Source organism: Oncorhynchus nerka, linkage group LG6 (assembly GCF_034236695.1).
Source record: "Oncorhynchus nerka isolate Pitt River linkage group LG6, Oner_Uvic_2.0, whole genome shotgun sequence".
In the NCBI taxonomy this organism is placed as follows: domain Eukaryota; kingdom Metazoa; phylum Chordata; class Actinopteri; order Salmoniformes; family Salmonidae; genus Oncorhynchus; species Oncorhynchus nerka.
The window spans coordinates 14,476,034-14,500,407 of record NC_088401.1 but is presented as its reverse complement, the minus strand read 5'-3'; the positions used below and the strand labels follow the sequence as shown (position 1 = coordinate 14,500,407).

Genomic DNA, 24,374 nt, shown 5'->3' with positions numbered 1-24,374 from the left:
TCAAACGCACACACACACAGCGTATAAAAAAAACCCAGCGATGAAACAATAATAAAGGTTTAACATTTAAAACACAGGTAATGAAACTTCTCCAAATGTGCTGATCGGTTTGAACTGTTTGTTGAAACTAGTTACTAGCTAGATATGCCTCCATCCTGCTCCTACCCCCTCCTCCCTCCATCCATCCTGCTCCTACCCCCTCTCCCTCCCTCCATCCTGCTCCTACCCCCCTCCTCCCTCCATCCATCCTGCTCCTACCCCCTCCTCCCTACCTCCTGCTCCTACCCCCCCTCCCTACCTCCTGCTCCTACCCCCCTCCTCCCTCCATCCATCCTGCTCCTACCCCCTCCTCCCTCCATCCATCCCGCTCCTACTACCCTTCCTCTCTCCCTCCTGCTCCTACCCCCCTCCTCCTCCCTCCTGCTCCTCCCTCCTGCTCCTACCCCTCCTGCTCCTACCCCTCCTCCCTCCATCCATCCTGCTCCTACCCCCCTCCTCCCTCATCCCGCTCCTACTACCTTCCTCTCTCCCTCCTGCTCCTACCCCCCTCCATCCCGCTCCTACTACCCTTTCCTCTCCCCTCCTGCTCCTACCCCCCTCCCTCCATCCTGCTCCTACCCCCCCCCATCCTGCCCTTCCTCCTCCTGCCCCCTCCTCCATCCATCCTGCTCCTACCCCCTCCTCCCTCCATCCATCCCGCTCCTACCCCCCCTGCTCCTACTCCCCTCCCTCCCCCCTCCATCCCTCCTCTGCTCCTACCCCCTCCTCCCTCCATCCATCCTGCTCCTACCCCCCCTTCCCTCCATCCATCCCGCTCCTACTACCCTTCCTCTCTCCCTCCTGCTCCTACCCCCCTCCATCCCGCCCTCCTACTCCTACCCTCCTCTCCATCCTGCTCCTACCCCCCTCCTCCCTCCATCCCGCTCCTACCCCCTTCCTCCCCTCCTGCCCTACCCCCCCCGCCTCCCCCATCCTGCTCCTACCCCCCTCCTCCCTCCCTCCTGCCCCTACCCCCCATCCCGCCTCCCCCATCCTGCCCCTACCCCCCGCCTCCCCCATCCTGCTCCTACCCCCCTCCTCCCTCCCTCCTGCCCCTACCCCCCTCCTCCCTCCATCCTGCCCCTACCCCCCATCCTGCTCCTACCCCCTCTCCTCCCCCATCCTACTTCCCCTCCTCCCTACCTCCTGCTCCTCCCCCATCCCACCCCCTCCTCCCTCCATCCTGCTCCTACCCCCTCCTCCCCCTACCTCCTGCTCCTACTACCTCCCTTCCTCTCTCCTGCTCCCCCTCCTGCTCCTACTACCCTTCCTCTCTCCTGCTCCCCCTCCTCTCTCCCTCCATCCTGCTCCTACCCCCACCTCCTCCCTCCATCCTGCTCCTACATCCCCCTCCCTCCTGCTCCTACCCCCTCCCTCCTGCTCCTGCTCCTACCCCTCCTGCTCCTTCCCCCATGCTCCCTGACAGATATAAAAATAGAGATCTGGGACAGACTGTTACCCCCGTCTCCACCTCCCATGGACTGCTCTAGAAGTCACCCTTAGGCACAGATCTAGAATAAACCTACCCTCCCCAAATCCATCTAAGATGGACTGCGACCCATTTAACCCACGGACAGTTCTGGAAGTCATAGAGCTAGGATCAGCTTTCCCTCCCCAAATCCTGTTACCCCACTGTTCCCTTTGCCCCTTGAGCACCGGTGGAGAGACTATCTCTTGCCCCTCTTGTTTCCCACCGGGGGCTTCTTGAGCTGTAGCAGGGGACCTCCCGTTCCGAAGCCCGTGGACACGCCAAATGTCAGGCCGGCAGACGCGTTGAGCCCGGGGTTACTGAAGTTAAACCCCGAACTACTGCTGCTACCAAAACCTGCGGGGAGGAAAAGAGAAAGAACATGAGTTATTCATATTTAGAATGCTCACAGGGTGTCTGCTGAGACATGAGGTGAGGAGTGTGTGTGTACCTGCGCTCAGGCTCCCTCCCGAGGCCTTGCTGGCGGAGGAGAAACCAAATGAGCCCCCCGTCGCAACCCCCCCGAAACCTGGACCCCCAACAAATACTGCAGGAGAGAGAGAGGGAGCCAAGCTTTAGTAAGACATTCACTAACTATGCTGCCTCGACATGACACAGAGAGAGAGCTTAGCTTCCTGGACACACACTCTATGCTGCTACGACATGAGTGAGACAGACAGACAGGACAGGACAGACATGAGTGTTGCTGTGGCATACTAGACACAGACAGACGGAGAGAGAGAGAGAGCTTAGCTTCCTGGACACACACTCTATGCTGCTACGACATGAGTGAGACAGACAGACAGACAGGACAGGACAGGACAGACATGAGTGTTGCTGTGGCATACTAGACAGACAGACCGAGAGAGAGAGAGCTTAGCTTCATGGACACACAGACACACTAACTATGCTGCTATGACAAGACGGAAAGAGCTTAGCTTCATGGACACGGGTGCGGGCGGACACACACACACAAACTGCAAGGGCGTGTGAGGAAAAGAAGGAGTTAAGCCTCCGTAAAGGCTCACTGACAAACAGGGTATACTGAGAGTAGACCAATGAGGAAAGAGCAGCTGGTATCCAAACAGGTTATACTAAGAGTAGACCAATGAGGAAAGAGCAGCTGGTATCCAAACAGGGTATACTGAGAGTAGACCAATGAGGAAAGAGCAGCTGGTATCCAAACAGGGTTTACTGAGAGTAGACCAATGAGGAAAGAGCAGCTGGTATCCAAACAGGGTATACTGACGAGTAGACCAATGAGGAAAGAGCAGCTGGTATCCAAACAGGGTATACTGACGAGTAGACCAATGAGGAAAGAGCAGCTGGTATCCAAACAGGTTATACTAAGAGTAGACCAATGAGGAAAGAGCAGCTGGTATCCAAACAGGTTATACTGACGAGTAGACCAATGAGGAAAGAGCAGCTGGTATCCAAACAGGGTATACTGAGAGTAGACCAATGAGGAAAGAGCAGCTGGTATCCAAACAGGGTTTACTGAGAGTAGACCAATGAGGAAAGAGCAGCTGGTATCCAAACAGGGTATACTGAGAGTAGACCAATGAGGAAAGAGCAGCTGGTATCCAAACAGGGTATACTAGGAGTAGACCAATGACGAAAGAACAGCTGGTATCCAAACAGGGTATACTGAGAGTAGACCAATGACGAAAGAGCAGCTGGTATCCAAACAGGGTTTACTGAGAGTAGACCAATGACGAAAGAGCAGCTGGTATCCAAACGGGGTATACTAAGTAGACCAATGAGGAAAGAGCAGCTGGTATCCAATGAAGAGAGTAAAGCAGAGAGACCCACACCAGACCCCAGCTACAGGCAGACTGTTGTTTCAGCCCTAGATAGTGAAGAGCTTAAAAACTCAGATACATTCCCTAATACTGCCACCTGTCTTACACAAGAGGGGGGATGAGATGGTGAGGAACAAAGGGTGAGGAACAGAAGAAGTTAGAGAGATACAAATAAAGAGATCAAGAGAGGGATAGTAAAAAGTAGGAGGATGAGAGGTAGATGGATGGGGATGATACAGACTAATGTAAAAAGACAGGTACTACCTCCAAGGCCCGATGAGCTCGTGCTAGAGCCCACTCCTGGGGCAAAGGGGTTTCCCAAGCCAGACCCCAGGGGCGCCTGTCTCCCTGAGACAGACAGAGAGAACATAGCTTACTCCTCTGTACTACAGTCTGTTAGTCTGTTACTGAAGTCAAGTTCCCCCCTCTCCTCTGCAACGTTCAGTGGTGGTATAGACTGTGTGTGAACAGAGTAACATCTCAGGGCCCTGTGGATCAGCGGTTCTATATTACATTAGACTCCAGTAGTCTTCTCAGACTCCCATCCCAACACTAACCTTATGGCCACATCTAAGTTGTTCCCCTTGATATATCTAATGACTACTGATAGGCTGCTTATTGGTGATAATGGAACTATGAGACTGTGGGTTGATTTTCACAGATCAAATGGTAAATGGCAATTCCCCGGTAAACGGAGTGATGCTGAGACTGCTGAAATGGATTTCAAACTAAAAACAATACAACTCTTTGCACAAGGACGACTTTTAACAGTTTCCACTAAACATTTCACAAAAACGCATTGACAATGCATTCGGAAAGTATTCAGACCCCTTCCCTTTTTCCATATTATTACAGCCTTATTCTAAAATGGATTCAATAATGTTTTTCTCCCCTCAATCCACACACATTACCCCATAAGAACAAAGTGAAAACAGGTTCAGACATGTTTGCAAATAAAAACAAAGAAATACCTTATTTACATAAGTATTCAGACCCTTTGCTACAAGACTCAAAACTGAGATGATTTTTAATGATTTGGAAAAGCACACATACCTGTCTATATAAGGTCCCACAGTTGACAGTGCATGTCTGAGCAAAAACCAAGCCACGGTCAAAGGAATTATCTGAAGAGCTCCGAGACAGGATTGTGTCGAGGCACAGATCTAGGGAAGGGTACCAAACATTTCTGCAGCATTGAAGGTCCCAAAGAAAACAGTGGCCTCAATCATTTTTAAAATGAAAGAAGTTTGGAACCACCAAGACTTCCTAGAGCTGGCCGCCCAACCAAACTGAGCAATCGTGGGAGAAGAGCCTTGGTCAGGGAGGTGACCAAGAACCCGATGGTCACTCTGACAGAGCTCCAGAGTTCCTCTGTGGAGATGGGAGAACCTTCCAGAAAGACAACCATCTCTGCAGCACTCCACCAAATCAGGCCTGTATGGTAGAGTGGCCAGAGGGAAGGCACTCTTCAGTAAAAGACACATGACAGCCCACTTGAAACAAGATTCTCTGGTCTGATAAAATCAAGATTGAACTCTTTGGCCTAAATACAAACCGTCAAATCTGGAGGAAACCTGGCACCATCCCTACGGTGAAGCATTGTGGTGGCAGCATCATGCTTTGGGGATGTTTTTCAGTGGCAGGGACGGGGAGACTAGTCAGGATCGAGGCAAAGATGAACGGAGAAAAGTACTGAGAGATCCTTGATGAAAACCTTATCCAGAACGCTCAGGACCTATGACTGGGGTGAAGGTTCACCTTCCAACAGGACAATGACCCTAAGCACACAGACAAGAGAATGCAGGGGTGGCTTCGGGACATGTCTTTGAGTGGCCCAGCCAGAGGCCGGACTTGAACCCGATCGAACATCTCTGGAGAGACCTGAAAATAGCTGTGCAGCGACGCTCCCCATCCAACCCGACAGATCTTGAGAGGATCTGCAGAGAAGAATGGGAGATACTAAGTACTTTTTACTGAGTTAATGGTCTGAATACTTATGTAAATGTGATATTTCAGTTTTGTATTTTTTTTAAATAAAAATTTCAAACATTTTTTTTTAAATTTCTTTGTCATTATTGGTGGGGTATTGTGTACAGATTAATGAGGGGGAAAAACAATTTAATACATTTTAGAATAAGGCTGTAACGTAACAAAATGTGGAAAAAGTCACACACAAAAAAAGTCAACTTTCCGAATGCCCTGTACTTGAAGAACAGTGGAGATGGTGGAAGTTGTTAAGTCGTCCTTGTGCAGAGAGTTGTATGGTTTGTTTAACTTTGCAATCAATGGTTTTTGTTTGACATCCATTTTGGAAAAATCAGAGTCTCAGCATCACCCTTACAATGGAATTGCCTTAAAGTAGATGTGATAGAAACATGGCAGTTAGGACCTTCACTCAAATCTCAGGGCACCAGTCTTGTTTCTTTTTAGCGGTTCTCAAATAGGATTTTAGAGATTCAGCCTCCGCTATAGTATTAGTTAATTCTCTGAAATCCAATTGGATTTCTAAAATGAGTGATTCACCAGTCAAAAAGAAACAAAGACAAGGTCGCTCCTTTAAAAACAAATTTATTGTCAAATGAAAGCAATTCCACTTACATAAACGAGACAAACAGTTGAAGGACACAACCGACTGTTAATTCCTAGCTGCTATGGTTGTATTTGATAAGTTCTCCAAAATGGTTCAAGATTCCACGAGGGAGGGAAAAAATGCAGCGCAAACAATTATTCATATATGTCAAGTTTCAAAAGGCACACAATAGTATTTAGTGTCAGATATATGCATCAACAATAACAAGCATTGGTTTAATATATAAATATAAACTGGGTGGTTCGTGCATTGAATGCTGATTGGCTGACAGCCGTGGTGAATCAGACCATTTACCACGGGTATGACAAAACAGCTAATTTTTACTGCTCCAATTACGTTGGTAACCAGTTTAGAATAGCAATAAGGCACCTCGGGGGTTTGTGGTATATGGCCAATATACCACGGCTAAGGACTGTGTCCATGCACTCCAGGTTGCGTCGTGTTTAAGTCGTAGTACATTGGACATATACCACACCCCCTCGGGCCTTATTGCATGCGCATATATATACAGTGGGGAGAACAAGTCTTTAATAACCTGCAAAATCGTCAGTGTTTCCTATTTACAACGCATGTAGAGGTCTGTAATTTTTAATCATAGGTACACTTCAACAGTGAGAGACGGAATCTAAAACAAAAATCTAGAAAATCACATTGTATGATTTTTAAGTAATTAGTTTGCATTTTATTGCATGACATAAGTATTTGATACATCAGAAAAGCAGAACTTAATATTTGGTACAGAAACCTTTGTTTGCAATTACAGAGATCATACGTTTCCTGTAGTTCTTGACCAGGTTTGCACACACTGCAGCAGGGATTTTGGCCAACTCCTCCATACAGACCTTCTCCAGATCCTTCAGGTTTCGGGGCTGTCGCTGGGCAATACGGACTTTCAGCTCCATCCAAAGATTTTCTATTGGGTTCAGGTCTGGAGACTGGCTAGGCCACTCCAGGACCTTGAGATGCTTCTTACGCAGCCACTCCTTAGTTGCCCTGGCAGTGTGTTTCGGGTCGTTGTCATGCTGGAAGACCCAGCCACGACCCATCTTCAATGCTCTTACTGAGGGAAGGAGGTTGTTGGCCAAGATCAAGCGATACATGGCCCCATCCATCCTCCCCTCAATACGGTGCAGTCGTCCTGTCCACTTTGCAGAAAAGCATCCCCAAAGAATGATGTTTCCACCTCCATGCTTCATGGTTGGGATGGTGTTGTTGGGGTTGTACTCTTCTTCTTCTTCTTCTTCCTCCAAACACAGCGAGTGGAGTTTAGACCAAAAAGCTCTATTTTTGTCATCAGACCACATAACCTTCTCCCATTCCTCCTCTGGATCATCCAGATGGTCATTGACAAACTTCAGACGGGCCTGGACATGCGCTGGCTTGAGCAGGGGGACCTTGCGTGCGCTGCAGGATTTTAATCCATGACGGCGTAGTGTGTTACTAATGGTTTTCTTTGAGACTGTGGTCCCAGCTCTCAGGTCATTGACCAGGTCCTGCCGTGTAGTTCTGGGCTGATCCCTCACCTTCCTCATGATAATTGATGCCCCACGAGGTGAGATCTTGCATGGAGCCCCAGACCGAGGGTGATTGAACTTCTTCCATTTTCTAATAATTGGGCCAACAGTTGTTGCCTTCTCACCAAGCTGCTTGCCTGTTGTCCTGTAACCCATCCCAGCCTTGTACAGGTCTACAATTTTATCCCTGATGTCCTTACACCCTCTCTGGTCTTGGCCATTGTGGAGAGGTTGGGGTCTGTTTGTTTGAGTGTGTGGACAGGTGTCTTTTATACAGGTAATGAGTGGAGAACAGGAGGGCTTCTCAAAGAAAAACTACAGGTCTGTGAGAGCCGGAATTCTTACTGGTTGGTAGGTGATCAAATACTTATGTCATGCAATAAAATGCTAAAATCATTTTAAAAATCATGCAATGTGATTTTCTGGATTTTTGTTTTAGATTCCATCTCTCACAGTTGAAGTGTACCTATGATAAAAAATTACAGACCTCTACATGCTTTGTAAGTAGGAAAACCTGCAAAATCTGCAGTGTATCAAAAAACCTTAGCCAAATACATTTAAACTGAGTTTCACAATTCCTCACATTTAATCCTAGTAAAAATTCCCTGTCTTAGATCAGTTAGGATCACCACTTTATTTTAAGAATGTGAAATGTCAGAATAATAGTAGAGAATGATTTATTTCAGCCTGTATTTCTTTCTTCACATTCCCAGCGGGTCAGAAGTTTATATACACTCAATTAGTATTTGGTAGCATTGCCTTTAAATAGTTTAACTTGGGTCAAACGTTTCGAGTAGCCTTCCACAAACTTCCCACAATAAGTTGGGTGAATTTTGGCCCATTCCTCCTGACCGAGCTGGTGTAACTGAGTCAGGTTTGTAGGCCTCCTTTCTCACACACTCTCAGTTCTGCCCACAATTTTTGTGATGGCCACTCCAATACCTTGACTTTGTTGCCCTTAAGCCATTTTGCCACAACTTTGGAAGTATGCTTGGGGTCATTGTCCATTTGGAAGACCCATTTGTGACCAAGCTGTAACTTCCTGACTGATGTCTTGAGATGTTGCTTCAATACATCCATGCAATATTCCTCTCTCATGATGCCATCTATTTTGTGAAGTGCACCAGTCCCTCCTGCAGCAAAGCATCCCCACAACATGATGCTGCCACCCCCGTGCTTCACTGTTGGGATGGTGTTCGTCGGCTTGCAAGCCTCCCCCTTTTTCCCTCCAAACATAACGATGGTCATTGTGGCCAAACAGTTCTATTTTTGTTTCATCAGACCAGAGGACATTTCTCCAAAAACTACAATCTTTGTCCCCATGTGCAGTTGCAAACTGTAGTCTGGCATTTCTATGGCGGTTTTAGAGCAGTGGCCTTTCAGGTTATGTCGATATAGGACTCGTTTAGATACTTTTGTACCTGTTTCCTCCAGCATCTTCACAAGGTCCTTTGCTGTTGTTCTGGGATTGATTTGCACTTTTCGCACCAAAGTAAGTTCATCTCTAGGAGACAGAACGCGTTTCCTTCCTCAGCGGTATGACGGTTGCATGGTCCCATGGTGTTTATACTTGTGTACTATTGTTTGTACAGATGAACGTGGTACCTTCAGGCATTTGGAAATTGCTCCCAAGGATGAACCAGACTTGTGGAGGTCTACAATTGATTTTTCTGAGGTCTTGGCTTATTTCTTTTGATTTTCCCATGATGTCAAGCAGAGGAACTGAGTTTGAAGGTAGGCCTTGAAATACATCCACAGGTACACCTCAAATGATGTCAATTAGCCTATCAGAAGCTTCTAAAGCAATGACATCATCTTCTGGAATTTTCCAAGCTGTTTAAAGGCACAGTCAACTTAGTGTATGTAAACTTCTAACCCACTGGAATTGTGATACAGTGAATTATAAGTGAAATAATCTGTCTGAACAATTGTTGGAAAAATGACTTGTGTCATGCACAAAGTAGATGTCCTAACCGACTTGCCAAAACTATAGTTTTCTAACAAGTAATGTGTGGAGTGGTTGAAAAACAAGTCTTAATGACTCCAACCTAAGTGTATGTAAACTTCCGACTTCAACTGTATGTATATATATATATATATATATATATATATATAAAATATGTCAAACCATCCAGAACAGGCCCCAGTACTGCCATCTGTGTTAGTAAAGTAATCCAATCGGGAAACTACACCTCTCCAGCCAATAACATCAGTGTTGTACATACTACATCCCAGAGCAGCTCCCTGGCTCTATGTAGCTAGCCCTGAGTCCGTACACTGAGTGGAGGGACTGTCTCAGCCAGTCAGTCCAACCACTACCAGTCTTCTGATCTCATTGAAGCCCTCAAAAAGGCCCAAGATTCATCATAGTCCTGTTAGCCATCACTGTTATACACTAACAGGAGTCTGCCATCTGCAGCAGCCCTATGAGTTCCAGAACCAATCAGAGTTCCAGTTCCACATTATGTACTCATTCTAGAATATTTCAGAGTGGTTCTGGAAGGTTAGCGTGAGAGGGTGGACAGACAGGTCAGAGCAGCAGTTGATTATCTCAGAGCACAAATTGTCACTCAGAATACAGAAAAATACTGATTCTTGGCACCAATGTTCCCACTGGCCTTCCCCAAGCAGTCGATACGAGCAGCAAGATCACGGTCTCTCCCTTGATAAACTAGTGAGTGATGTAATACTGAAGCCCTTCTATTGAATAGATAATGAAACTAAAGAAAACTAGGTTCTGTCTGTACAGAAGGGCATCAGCCCCTCTGCTATCCATTTCCTGGAGCCAGCTAGGCCTGCATGGTAGACCAACCGCCAGTGTTAAGTAGTGTGTGTAGGAAATACTGATAAATCATTCTCTCAAAAGGTTAATGGAGAACACACAGTGATACATTCAAAGTTGGATGGACTGTCAGGTAGAAGTGTGTATTTAGACCAGGGGTGTCAAACTCATTCCATGGAGGGCCTAGTGTGTCTGATTTTTTCCTTTCAATGAAGACCCAGACAACCTTGTGAGAGGAGTGCCTTACTAATCAGGGACCTTAATTCATCAGTCAAGTACAAGGGAGGAGTGAAAGCCCCGACACTCGGCCCTTCATGGAATGAATTTGACACGTGTTTTAGAATAGTGGATCCCAACCTTTTTGGGGTACTTTACCACCAACTGAATTGTGTTCTGCCCGGAGTACCCCTGAAGTACCCCCTCATGCATTTGACCAGTAACTCTATGGTCTCATGAGTCTTCCTCCAGTACCCCCTGTGGATAGTCCTAGTACCCCTGGTTAGGAAACCCTGGTTGGGATACTCTGGTTATACCCAATGACCATTACCAGCTACGGCAGTCAGTCAATGTTCTATCTACAATGCAAATAAAGTCATACATACATACATACATACAATACATCTGGCCACTTTGGTAACCAGAGCCTGCTATTATTGCCATGACAACTCCATGGTAACTTTAAGAAGCTGCCATGGTTACAAAAAGGGATTAATTTCATTAACACTTCAAATCTTTAAGTGAAATGAACACAGAAAACAACCTCTTCTGCATGACCTGTACAGTAAGTCAGTGTTCCCCCACTCTGGTACCCCAACAGTACATATTTCTGTCATGTCCCCGGACAAGCACACCAGATCCTACCTGTCAACTACTCATCAAGCCCTTGACCAGTAGAATCTGGTGTCCAGGACTACAACACAAGCGTACTGTTGTGGGCACTGAAGGAACGGAGTAGGGAACCACTGCAGTGAGTAACACTATGTTTGTAACACTAGGCTATACACCCATCAAATTACACTCTGGACCTTGAAGCCAGTCCCACTGCCTTGTTTCATTGTTGCCCTCTAATCAGGGACTGATTTAGACCTGGGACACCGGGACAATTAACTATCAGGGACTGATTTAGACCTGGGACACCGGGTCAAATAACTATCAGGGACTGATTTAGACCTGGGACACCGGGTCAAATAACTATCAGGGACTGATTTAGACCTGAGACACCGGGTCAAATAACTAATCAGGGACTGATTTAGACCTGGGACACCGGGTCAAATAACTATCAGGGACTGATTTAGACCTGGGACACCGGGTCAAATAACTAATCAGGGACTGATTTAGACCTGGGACACCGGGTCAAATAACTAATCAGGGACTGATTTAGACCTGGGACACCGGGACAATTAACTAATCAGGCAGAACAGAAAACCTGCAGACACTCGGCCCTGGAATGAGACTGACACGTCGGTCTAACTTGTAAGTGTGCATCAAGGCATACACACGCACACACGGTCCTCATCTAAACCAGTTGGTACAACACCCCCCCCCAAAAAAAACAAGTTGAGGCTCAGTTTTGGAACTAAAGCGATTGGACTCCTAAAGGATGCCAGAACACTCACTTGGCAGCACCACATACTATACGATGTGTTACTCTCAATAAAACCAAACTAATTCAGCTTCACCACAAAGCACCATCATTAAAACTATCTTCAAATAGAGACTGAACCGATAAGACATTCAGCCTCCAGGTTATTGAAGGGATTCTAGTCTGTCTGGGACAGATCTGAGAGCTGTGAATGAACACCCCAGTGTGTCCAGTAATCTGAACCCTCTACACTTCTTTATTCGTCCTTCAGGTCCCATCTCTCCTTGTTTCCAGTAGAGGAAGAGCCTTACTGAGATCATGTTAAGTGCTTCTATTTTAGATATAGATCGATAGAGAGAGATAGAGATAGAGAAGAAAAGCATAGCCATCTGAATATAATAATCATTTGGTGGATGCTTAGGTTTGTTCCATTTCATATATAGATCCCAACTCTCCCTGAGACACCCTCAGAGTAGAATCACAGCCAGGGAATGGCATTATCAAGTAGGGTCAGATTCCAACTAGCGACCTTTCAGTTACAGGCCCAACGCTCTAACCACTAGACTACCTGATGAATAAATGGTTGCTAGGTTTATGGACAGGCGGTTTCAACAAACAGCCTGCTAGAGACACTTCTGGTAACTTCTGACACATTTAGCGCCAAACCACAGAAAGAAATGACTAAAAATGGTTTGGCGCTGGCTATGCTCCTTTCATGTTTTCTTCCTCCAATCCTCCAGCTCTCCCCCTTTCCAGAGAAAGAAAAGAAACTAAACTAAATGTTTGGCACTGGCTACATTGCTTTTCATTCTCCACTTTCTCACTCCACCCCTCAGTCTCCCTCCTCCCCCTCCCTCTGTCAGACTGAGGGGTTGGTAAGGTGAAAGGTCAAATATGAAAGGTCAGGGTTCTAGAACTTGAAGGCGGAGTTCACACCTGGGCCGGGCTGCTGCTGGCTCAGCGTGGCTGCCATGGCGACCGCTGCTGCGTTAGGGACACTGCCGAACGGGGCGGGACCGATTGTGATGCGTGGGGCGCTCTTCCACTTCTTACTGGCCGCCCGCTTGGACTCGAAAACATCAGTGGAGTCCTCCAGGAAGGCCCGGCGGTATCCCAGGTACTGCTGCTTCAGGATCTACCATAGAGGAAGAACCCCAATCGCTTCATTCTAAATACTTTATATATAGCTCTTGGTGATTGGTCAAGGTGATGTTGTTAGCGGTCTGTAGGACTTACCTTGACGTTCTCGTGTACTGACTGGAGCTGAGCAGCCAGACAAACAAACGTCTGGTACAACTTCTGCATGGCCAGAGACAGATCTACACATGCAGTATGAAGAGAGACACACAACAAACACAGAGTGTCAAGTCAGGAGTCCTGTGGTGTGATGTGTGATCCACTGCCCTGTGTAGAGAGGTGATTCTCACCCTGTGGTGTGTGATCCACTGCCCTGTGTAGAGGTGATTCTCACCCTGTGGTGTGGTGTGTGATCCACTGCCCTGTGTAGAGAGGTGATTCTCACCCTGTGGTGTGATGTGTGATCCATTGCCCTGTGTAGAGGTGATTCTCACCCTGTGGTGTGATGTGTGATCCACTGCCCTGTGTAGAGAGGTGATTCTCACCCTGTGGTGTGGTGTGTGATCCACTGCCCTGTGTAGAGAGGTGATTCTCACCCTGTGGTGTGGTGTGTGATCCACTGCCCTGTGTAGAGAGGTGATTCTCACCCTGTGATGTGTGATCCACTGCCCTGTGTAGAGAGGTGATTCTCACCCTGTGATGTGTGATCCACTGCCCTGTGTAGAGAGGTGATTCTCACCCTGTGATGTGTGATCCACTGCCCTGTGTAGAGAGGTGATTCTCACCCTGTGATGTGTGATCCACTGCCCTGTGTAGAGAGGTGATTCTCACCCTGTGGTGTGATGTGTGATCCACTGCCCTGTGTAGAGAGGTGATTCTCACCCTGTGGTGTGGTGTGTGATCCACTGCCCTGTGTAGAGAGGTGATTCTCACCCTGTGGTGTGATGTGTGATCCACTGCCCTGTGTAGAGAGGTGATTCTCACCCTGTGGTGTGATGTGTGATCCACTGCCCTGTGTAGAGAGGTGATTCTCACCCTGTGGTGTGATCCACTGCCCTGTGTAGAGAGGTGATTCTCACCCTGTGATGTGATGTGTGATCCACTGCCCTGTGTAGAGAGGTGATTCTCACCCTGTGATGTGTGATCCACTGCCCTGTGTAGAGAGGTGATTCTCACCCTGTGGTGTGGTGTGTGATCCACTGCCCTGTGTAGAGAGGTGATTCTCACCCTGTGGTGTGTGATCCACTGCCCTGTGTGGAGAGGTGATTCTCACCCTGTGGTGTGATGTGTGATCCACTGCCCTGTGTAGAGAGGTGATTCTCACCCTGTGGTGTGGTGTGTGATCCATTGCCCTGTGTAGAGAGGTGATTCTCACCCTGTGGTGTGATGTGTGATCCACTGCCCTGTGTAGAGAGGTGATTCTCACCCTGTGGTGTGTGATCCACTGCCCTGTGTAGAGAGGTGATTCTCACCCTGTGGTGTGGTGTGTGATCCACTGCCCTGTGTAGAGAGGTGATTCTCACCCTGTGGTGTGATGTGTGATCCACTGCCCTGTGTAGAGAGGTGATTCTCACCCTGTGGTGTGATGTGTGATCCATTGCCCTGTGTAGAGAGGTGATTCTCACCCTGTGATGTGTGATCCACTGCCCTGTGTAGAGAGGTGATTCTCACCCTGTGGTGTGTGATCCACTGCCCTGTGTAGAGAGGTGATTCTCACCCTGTGGTGTGGTGTGTGATCCACTGCCCTGTGTAGAGAGGTGATTCTCACCCTGTGGTGTGATGTGATCCACTGCCCTGTGTAGAGAGGTGATTCTCACCCTGTGGTGTGTGATCCACTGCCCTGTGTAGAGAGGTGATTCTCACCCTGTGGTGTGTGATCCACTGCCCTGTGTAGAGAGGTGATTCTCACCCTGTGGTGTGGTGTGTGATCCACTGCCCTGTGTAGAGAGGTGATTCTCACCCTGTGATGTGTGATCCACTGCCCTGTGTAGAGAGGTGATTCTCACCCTGTGGTGTGATGTGTGATCCACTGCCCTGTGTGTAGAGGTGATTCTCACCCTGTGGTGTGGTGTGTGATCCACTGCCCTGTGTAGAGAGGTGATTCTCACCCTGTGATGTGTGATCCACTGCCCTGTGTAGAGAGGTGATTCTCACCCTGTGGTGTGATGTGTGATCCACTGCCCTGTGTAGAGAGGTGATTCTCACCCTGTGGTGTGATGTGTGATCCACTGCCCTGTGTATAGAGGTGATTCTCACCCTGTGGTGTGGTGTGTGATCCACTGCCCTGTGTAGAGAGGTGATTCTCACCCTGTGGTGTGATGTGTGATCCACTGCCCTGTGTAGAGAGGTGATTCTCACCCTGTGGTGTGATGTGTGATCCACTGCCCTGTGTAGAGAGGTGATTCTCACCCTGTGGTGTGTGATCCACTGCCCTGTGTAGAGAGGTGATTCTCACCCTGTGGTGTGATGTGTGATCCACTGCCCTGTGTAGAGGTGATTCTCACCCTGTGGTGTGATGTGTGATCCACTGCCCTGTGTAGAGAGGTGATTCTCACCCTGTGGTGTGGTGTGTGATCCACTGCCCTGTGTAGAGAGGTGATTCTCACCCTGTGGTGTGATGTGTGATCCATTGCCCTGTGTAGAGAGGTGATTCTCACCCTGTGGTGTGGTGTGTGATCCACTGCCCTGTGTAGAGAGGTGATTCTCACCCTGTGATGTGTGATCCACTGCCCTGTGTAGAGAGGTGATTCTCACCCTGTGGTGTGATGTGTGATCCACTGCCCTGTGTAGAGAGGTGATTCTCACCCTGTGATGTGTGATCCACTGCCCTGTGTAGAGAGGTTATTCTCACCCTGTGGTGTGGTGTGTGATCCATTGCCCTGTGTAGAGAGGTGATTCTCACCCTGTGGTGTGGTGTGTGATCCACTGCCCTGTGTAGAGAGGTGATTCTCACCCTGTGGTGTGATGTGTGATCCACTGCCCTGTGTAGAGAGGTGATTCTCACCCTGTGATGTGTGATCCATTGCCCTGTGTAGAGGTGATTCTCACCCTGTGATGTGTGATCCACTGCCCTGTGTAGAGAGGTGATTCTCACCCTGTGGTGTGATGTGTGATCCACTGCCCTGTGTAGAGAGGTGATTCTCACCCTGTGGTGTGATGTGTGATCCACTGCCCTGTGTAGAGAGGTTATTCTCACCCTGTGGTGTGTGATCCACTGCCCTGTGTAGAGAGGTTATTCTCACCCTGTGATGTGTGATCCACTGCCCTGTGTAGAGAGGTGATTCTCACCCTGTGGTGTGATGTGTGATCCACTGCCCTGTGTAGAGAGGTTATTCTCACCCTGTGATGTGTGATCCACTGCCCTGTGTAGAGAGGTGATTCTCACCCTGTGGTGTGGTGTGTGATCCACTGCCCTGTGTAGAGAGGTGATTCTCACCCTGTGATGTGTGATCCACTGCCCTGTGTAGAGAGGTTATTCTCACCCTGTGATGTGTGATCCACTGCCCTGTGTAGAGAGGTTATTCTCACCCTGTGGTGTGATGTGTGATCCACTGCCCTGTGTAGAGAGGTTATTCTCACCCTGTGGTGTGGTGTGTGATCCATTGCCCTGTGTAGAGAGGTGATTCTCACCCTGTGATGTGTGATCCACTGCCCTGTGTAGAGGTGATTCTCACCCTGTGGTGTGATGTGTGATCCATTGCCCTGTGTAGAGAGGTGATTCTCACCCTGTGGTGTGGTGTGTGATCCACTGCCCTGTGTAGAGAGGTGATTCTCACCCTGTGGTGTGATGTGTGATCCACTTCCCTGTGTAGAGAGGTGATTCTCCAGCTCCTCTATCTGCTGTCTGTACTGCTGCAGCTGGACCTCAAACTGATCCACTAAACACCGGAAATAACTAGAGAGAAAGACAGAGAGACACAGAAAGAGAGAATGACAGAAGAGAGAGACAGGATTCAACTTATTAGGGATAAAATGCAGTAGATGAATCTGTGTGGATCTAAAGGATAAGGTAAGTTCAGGGGGGGTGACGATGATGGGACTACTCACTCATAGGGAGCTGTGTTTTCATGTTGGAGTCCAGGGGGTGTCTTCTGAGTCCGTAGAGCTATGTCTGCATTCTTCAACTCCTACACACACACACACACCCACACACACACACACACACAGGGAGACCCCCACTATCAAGCCCAGCAACACTAAGGGCAATTTAGTTTTGATCCTGAATTCCTCAAAGGACAATGTGACTTCAGTGTGTGTACCAGCGCAGCCTCCATCTTCAGGTGACCTATAGCCAGGGTGTTTCTCTGTAGTCCCGAGGCGCTGACAGACAGCAGCTGTTTGAGACTCCTGATGTCGTCCTGAACCTTCAGCATGGCTTTAGATGACATCCTGCTGATCTCCTCGTGAACCTGCTTCTGCTCCTTCACAAACTTCCTACAGGACGGTAGAAACTCACACGTCAACACAATGGATATTCATGACCACCGTGTTAGAGATGTGCGTAGACACACGCACATGACGATGCACGACTTCTTCACTTACTGGAAATGGTCTACATCCTGACAGATGACTGGAGGCAAGTTTTCATCTTTCAACGCTTTACTGTCCCTGAAAGAGAGAGCGAGAAACTCATTATGACAACCATAAGGGGCAACTGCAATCCGTCATTGGTCACACTGCGGAATCTTATTGGTCCAGACAGGTGTCAGTCAGTAGTACTTACTGTGGGCTGGCCCCTAAGGATTTGTCGCTCTTTTTCTCTGAGGAAGTGCTGAAGTCAACTCCGCCCAGTCCAAGGCTGGGGGCTGTTGAGATCGCCGTCGAAGTAGAGACTAGAGAACCTAACGTCAACCCCCCTGAACCAAGAGTGGTCTGGGCCAAACCTGGAAACACACACAAGAGTTAACACAAATAAACCCGATGACACAAACACACATACAGAATCAAGCTCGCACACGTGTTAGTCCCATACAAGCGTAATGCTGACCCCAGTCCTCCCAGAGTGGACTGACACAGACCGAAGACTATTACATCACCAGAAAGGTGACACACACACAAAGAAAACAACTGACAGATCATACACTACCTCTAAATAAGGAGAGATAACAGGTCATACACTACCTCTAAATAAGGAGAGATAACAGGTCATACACTACCTCTAAATAAGGAGAGATAACAGGTCATACACTACCTCTAAATAAGGAGAGATAACAGATCATACACTACCTCTAAATAAGGAGAGATAACAGATCATACACTACCTCTAAATAAGGAGAGATAACAGATCATACACTACCTCTAAATAAGGAGAGATAACAGGTCATACACTACCTCTAAATAAGGAGAGATAACAGATCATACACTACCTCTAAATAAGGAGAGATAACAGGTCATACACTACCTCTAAATAAGGAGAGATAACAGGTCATACACTACCTCTAAATAAGGAGAGATAACAGGTCATACACTACCTCTAAATAAGGAGAGATAACAGGTCATACACTACCTCTAAATAAGGAGAGATAACAGGTCATACACTACCTCTAAATAAGGAGAGATAACAGATCATACACTACCTCTAAATAAGGAGAGATAACAGATCATACACTACCTCTAAATAAGGAGAGATAACAGATCATACACTACCTCTAAATAAGGAGAGATAACAGGTCATACACTACCTCTAAATAAGGAGAGATAACAGGTCAGGTCACACTACCTCTAAATAAGGAGAGATAACAGGTCATACACTACCTCTAAATAAGGAGAGATAACAGATCATACACTACCTCTAAATAAGGAGAGATAACAGATCATACACTACCTCTAAATAAGGAGAGATAACAGATCATACACTACCTCTAAATAAGGAGAGATAACAGGTCATACACTACCTCTAAATAAGGAGAGATAACAGAACGATGTAGTTAACCAACCAACTAACAGTAGGAGTCATGTTAGAGAACACACCGATGTAGTTAACTAACCAGTAGGAGTCCTGTTAGAGAACAGACAGATGTAGTTAACTAACCAACTAACCAGTAGGAGCCATGTTAGAGAACATACTGGAACCCAACGATAGACCTGTGGATGGGGCCACACCCCCTAGGTTGAGAGCAAATCCTGTGGCTCCTTGTTGTGGAGCGGTGGAGGTGAGGACGGAGCCTAGCGTCAGTCCTGCCCCTGAGGGGGCCGAGGAGGCAGCAGTGAGGGAGAAGGGTTGGGCCGAGGCAGACGGTTTATTGAAGGCCATACTAAAGCCCGTGGTAGAGGCTGCTGGGGCACCTGGGAGAGACCAGGAAAGAGCTGGGTTAAAGGTAGATTCAACCGTATGACATCAACGAGAACGAATTCATCTGCAGAGACTGCTACTATTGGTTTGTCATGCTAAGGCTCAAATTGGGATCAGCCAATGGTAGACGTGGACGTCATGACCGATGTGTCGCTACGTTGACAGAACATTTGCCTAGCGTACGGCCTTTAGTGGGGGCAGCAACACCTGCAGTGAAACAAGAACACAACTCCATAACTACAATAATCACCTACACCTATGGTGATGTCTGTGTATTTCTTTGTGCGTGGGTGAAAGAAACAAGCATGAGGCAGGTCTGCAGAGGGAGATAGACAGACAGTCGTAAAAACGTGTGTGTGTGGTGTATTAGAGGTCGACCGATTAGGATTTTTCAACGCCGATGCCAATTATTGGAGGACCAAAAAAAGCCGATACCGATTAATGAGACGATTTAAAAATAAATGTATTTGTAATAATGACAATTACAACAATACTGTGAATGAACACTTATTTTAATTTAATATAATACATCAATAAAAATCCATTTAGCCTCAAATAAATAATGAAACATGTTCCATTTGGTTTAAATAATGCAAAAAAAAAAAAAGTGTTGGAGAAGAAAGTAAAAGTGCAATATGTGCCATGTAAAAAAGCTAACGTTTAAGTTCCTTGCTCAGAACATGTGGTTCTTGGTGGTTCCTTTTAACGAGTCTTCAATATTCCAAGGTAAGATATTTTAGGTTGTAGTTAATATAGTATTTATAGTACCATTTCTCTCTATACCATTTGTATTTCATATACCTTTGACTATTGGATGTTCTTATAGGCACTTTAGTATTGCCAGTGTAACAGTATAGCTTCCGTCCCTCTCCTCGCCCCTACCTGGGCTCAAACCAGGAACACACCGACAACAGCCACCCTCGAAGCAGCGTTACCCATCGCTCCACAAAATCCACGGCCATTGCAGAGCAAGGGGAACAACTACTCCAAGGCTCAGAGCGAGTGACGTTTGAAAAGCTATTAGTGCGCACCCCGCTAACTAGCTAGCCATTTCACATCGGTTACACCAGCCTAATCTCGGGAGTTGATAGGCTTGAAGTCATAAACAGCTCAATGCTTGAAGCATTGCGAAGAGCTGCTGGCAAAACACACGAAAGTGCTGTTTGAATGAATGCTTACGAGCCTGCTGCTGCCTACCATCGCTCAGTCAGACTGCTCTATCAAATATCAAATCAGACTTAATTATAACATAATAACACACAGAAATGCGAGCCTTAGGTCATTAATATGGTCGAATCCGGAAACTATCATTTCGAAAACACAACAATTATTATTTCAGTGAAATACGGAACCGTTCCGTATGTTATCTAACAGGTGGCATCCCTAAGTCTAAATATTCCTGTTACATTGCATAACCTTCAATGTTATGTCATAATTACGTAAAATTCTGGCAAATTAGTTCGAAACGAGCCAGGTGGCCCAAACTGTTGCATATACCCTGACTCTGCGTGCAATGAACGCAAGAGAAGTGACACAATTTCACCTGGTTAATATTGCCTGCTAACCTGGATTTATTTTAGCTAAATATGCAGGTTTAAAAATATATACTTCTGTGTATTGATTTTAAGAAAGGCATTGATGTTTATGGTTAGGTACAGTTGTGCAACGATTGTGCTTTTTTCGCAAATGCACTTTTGTTAAATCATCCCCCGTTTGGCGAAGTTGGCTGTCTTTGTTAGGAAGAAATAGTCTTCACACAGTTTGCAACGAGCCAGACGGCCCAAACTGCTGCATATAACATTACCCTCAGTTGAAAGAGAAGTGACACAATTTACATAGTTAAAAAAGAAATTCATGTTAGCAGGCAATATTAACTAAATATGCAATTTAAAAATATATACTTGTGTATTGATTTTAAGAAAGGCATCGATGTCCAAAAATACCGATTTCTGATCGTTACGAAAACTTGAAATCGTTCTTAATTAATCGACCTCGTGTGTGTACCTACCTGAGGCAGGAGTGTTAAAGGAGAACCCCCCAGTAGGTTTCTGTGCGAACAGGGACCCCCCCAGGCCCAGAGAAGAGGTGGTGGTGGTGGAGGCTGTACCACCCAGAGTAAAGCCACCCATAACTGCTGCAGCTGGGGTACTAGAGAGAGGGGGTGAGAATGAGGGAGGTGAGAAGTACAAAATATTACTATGCAAATATGCCTCACCTGTTATATTACAGTTTTTATGACACTGTCACAAACAATGTATATCTGTTTTGATGTTGAATGGGTACAGTAAGGATGACAGCAAAGCCCCAAGTCTAAAACTCACACTGATTACAAACAATCACACAGCCTCCCTCTCTAGCAAACACACACATTCAGAAGAGAAACGCAAGTAGTTGATTCATCCATAGCACATGTGGTAGTTAGCAGTTGATCATGACTCTCAGTTCCATATTATATTACACATACGAGTCATGGTTTTGGAAGCATGAGGTCCTTATCTTTCATATCAGCTTGAAATACTTTTCTAAAAACAAAAAAAGGTTAAAGTGATACAACCTTTATAGGGTTAGGATTCCCACATGTCCATGTTACTGCGCTTGTTTACGGTAAACATACGGAAGACAGACGACCTGTGTGAATGAGGAAGACCTGTACTAATTAGCTATCTGCGTTTCTGAACGTCTGTGTAAAACGGAAGACAGGTGCCACAATTATGTTGTCACTGAAAAAAAATGTCGCTGCAACAGTTAAAACAGTGTACAGTATGTGTGTATTTTGCATTTGTGAAATTATTGCTGTGATATGAAAGTAGAGAGATTTATGTTTCTAAGAACCGTACCGCAATTGAGAATCGACTCGCGTTTAGATGGCGTATGTGGCTGTTTTGGCTTCCACTCCAGAGACAGTTCGGCATTTACACACAGCATGTAGCTAAAGAAGGTCCTTGGACTAAGTAGTAACGTTATGCTTCTTTAATCTAATATAGTTAGGGAACGTCACAATTTTAACAGTGGGGTTTATTACGATTACTACTGGATAGCTGACGTTAGTTAACTACCTAGTTAGCCAGTTGGTAACAATCCATGCTGGGTAAGTTAATTAACATAATAAATCGAGATAAATCAGCTAATTTCCGTGAGCCGTGGCCAACACTTCTTACCTGGCAGTGCCTCCAAACGAAAACCCTCCGCCAGTGTTCGTGGATCCAGACCCGAAATTAAAGCCTGACATCTTCTTTTATAACAACAGGCCAATATCTTGATATAACTTTTGTTAGCCGATTGTTCACTAGTTAGCAACTAGCTTTTGGATAATAAAAAACCCCTCACCCGCATGGAGGCCCAGTCTGACATCATGGTAAACTAAAATAATAACCACTATTCGGCTATTTCAACTCACACGCTTAGTAACGTATAACATTTGACAAAGATCGGAAACTTTGTCATTTATGCACAAAACCAGCACTAAAATGTTAACGTTCCGTCTGGACCGGTTCTGTTTTCCGTTCCGCGCTTCACCGGGAGTGGAGCTATATTTTCCAGTTACATTGGCCTACTAGAACAGTGGTGTCTGGGGGATTTAGCAGATTGGACGGTCATGTCAGGACATCTAGCGTTTGATAGTGGTAATGACCACAATGTACATTTCTCATCATGTGTGTGAATATGTTGAGAAAAAAAAGTGTTTTGCTAATTTGAGAACGGTTTTTAAATTATGTTTGTGTTAATAAATATTACAGTAAAATGGCAAAGAACGTACTCCGACTTGACGTCAGTGCTCTTCACGTCGGAGCTTTAGAAAAAAGGCCTGAGACTTAAGGAATAAGTCATTGTTCTGCCCCAGCTGGCATGAGAGGAATATTGACTTTGTTCTTGATGTTTTCGACAACAAGGGTAATATTTTCACATATGAACAAAATAGTTTCCAATACCTTTCAGAGAGTTTATTAATGTGATCAAAGCCGTTCCCAGTGGTCTAACTACACTAATGAAAACTCATCTTAGCTTTGGTAATGATCACAAAGTTGATCCAGGACCAGCGTTGTCAACTCATTTTCAGGGGAAGCGGCTTGAAGCACAAAAAGTTGCTAAATTACGTTGTGATGTCATTGCGTGATAACGTAAAACTGCGTCATTACGTAGAATACACAACGTTATTCAAATTGACTGGCCATCTCGAGAAAAAGCAAAAAAAAAGACTGGCCATCTCGGCAAAAAATATGATTTGACATTTGTTCAGGTACAGACTCCCACTGTACTTCTGGCTGTACAATTTTGATTGAGACATGTTGACTGATGTTCTAAGTTCTGTTCAAGATCAAACATTCGTGAGCAACTATATTCATTGGGTTTGGCTCGTCGAACCCTGCTGCTGCAGTCAGACAACAATGATTTACTGAAATTGCTGCTGGCCTGCTGCTGACGTCACTCACAATGCACGTTTGCAGCCAGGCACGTGCGTTGTGACTGAGTGTGTGACAGAGAAAATCGTTTTTGTGTCATTTAGAGGGAAAATGCATGCATTTTAGCGTTTGAGTCACTTTTCAAAAGTTGCTAAAAGTTTCAAATATATTTTTATAAATAGCTAAATTTGTTGCTAGGTGCTGTTTGAAAAACAAGTTGCCAGGGTAGTCAGAAACATCACTGTCCAGAACTCAGTTTGGAAGGTGTGGGCATACTTGAGAAATCTTGTAACAAATATATAAGACAAATTCTTCATTCACAAAACCAACTTACACCGAGAGGAAAGTTTTTCTGGAACATGCTTATTCCTGACATTGTCTGGAAAAATGCACGGTTAAGAACTTACAAATACTGTATACCAAACAAAGTTAAGGAAGTGCACTTCAACATTTTACATAAGATATATCCATGTAATTCTATGATATCCAAATTTGTGGCAATTGATGATATCTGTGTTTTCTGTGAAAAAAGTTGTTGTTCTTTGAATGTGTGTCAGAATTTTGGGAAAACCTTGCAAAATACTTATTTACCATTATGAACACTACCTATGTTTTTGACATGAAGGATATGATATGTTACTATTGCAATGATAACAAGACCACTGTTGTTGTTTTATTCTTGTTGCCAAATACTTCATACACAAACAAAAATTCCAAAATTCTTCACCAAAATTACACATCTTTTTAATTGAATTTAACTATTTTATTAAAACATTAACCCTAGTGAACAATAACCAGAATAACATTTTCCTCAATCATTACAATAAG

At 45.8% G+C, this 24,374-nt stretch overlaps 1 protein-coding gene across 5 annotated transcripts; it reads right to left on the bottom strand.

The window, feature by feature from the left end:
• Positions 1–1,428: 1,428 nt before the first annotated feature.
• On the bottom strand, positions 1,429–22,720 carry LOC115123072 (nucleoporin p58/p45-like). Of its 5 annotated transcripts, none has more exons than XM_029652367.2 (13): positions 22,305–22,720; positions 21,155–21,294; positions 18,894–19,139; positions 17,578–17,737; positions 17,397–17,462; positions 17,114–17,288; positions 16,902–16,981; positions 16,631–16,749; positions 13,014–13,096; positions 12,714–12,912; positions 3,574–3,657; positions 1,959–2,054; positions 1,429–1,864 (listed from the first exon to the last, which is right to left on the bottom strand). In XM_029652367.2, the coding sequence occupies exons 1-13, from the start codon at positions 22,373–22,375 to the stop codon at positions 1,707–1,709; spliced, it is 1,677 nt and encodes a 558-aa protein (XP_029508227.1). In that variant the 5' UTR covers positions 22,376–22,720; the 3' UTR covers positions 1,429–1,706. The 5 variants fall into 5 exon arrangements, with proteins under 5 accessions (XP_029508227.1, XP_029508229.1, XP_029508230.1 ...); XM_029652369.2 differs by lacking the exon at positions 22,305–22,720 and adding an exon at positions 21,701–21,799; XM_029652370.2 differs by lacking the exon at positions 1,959–2,054 and having other exon boundaries at positions 22,305–22,719.
• Positions 22,721–24,374: the final 1,654 nt, after the last annotated feature.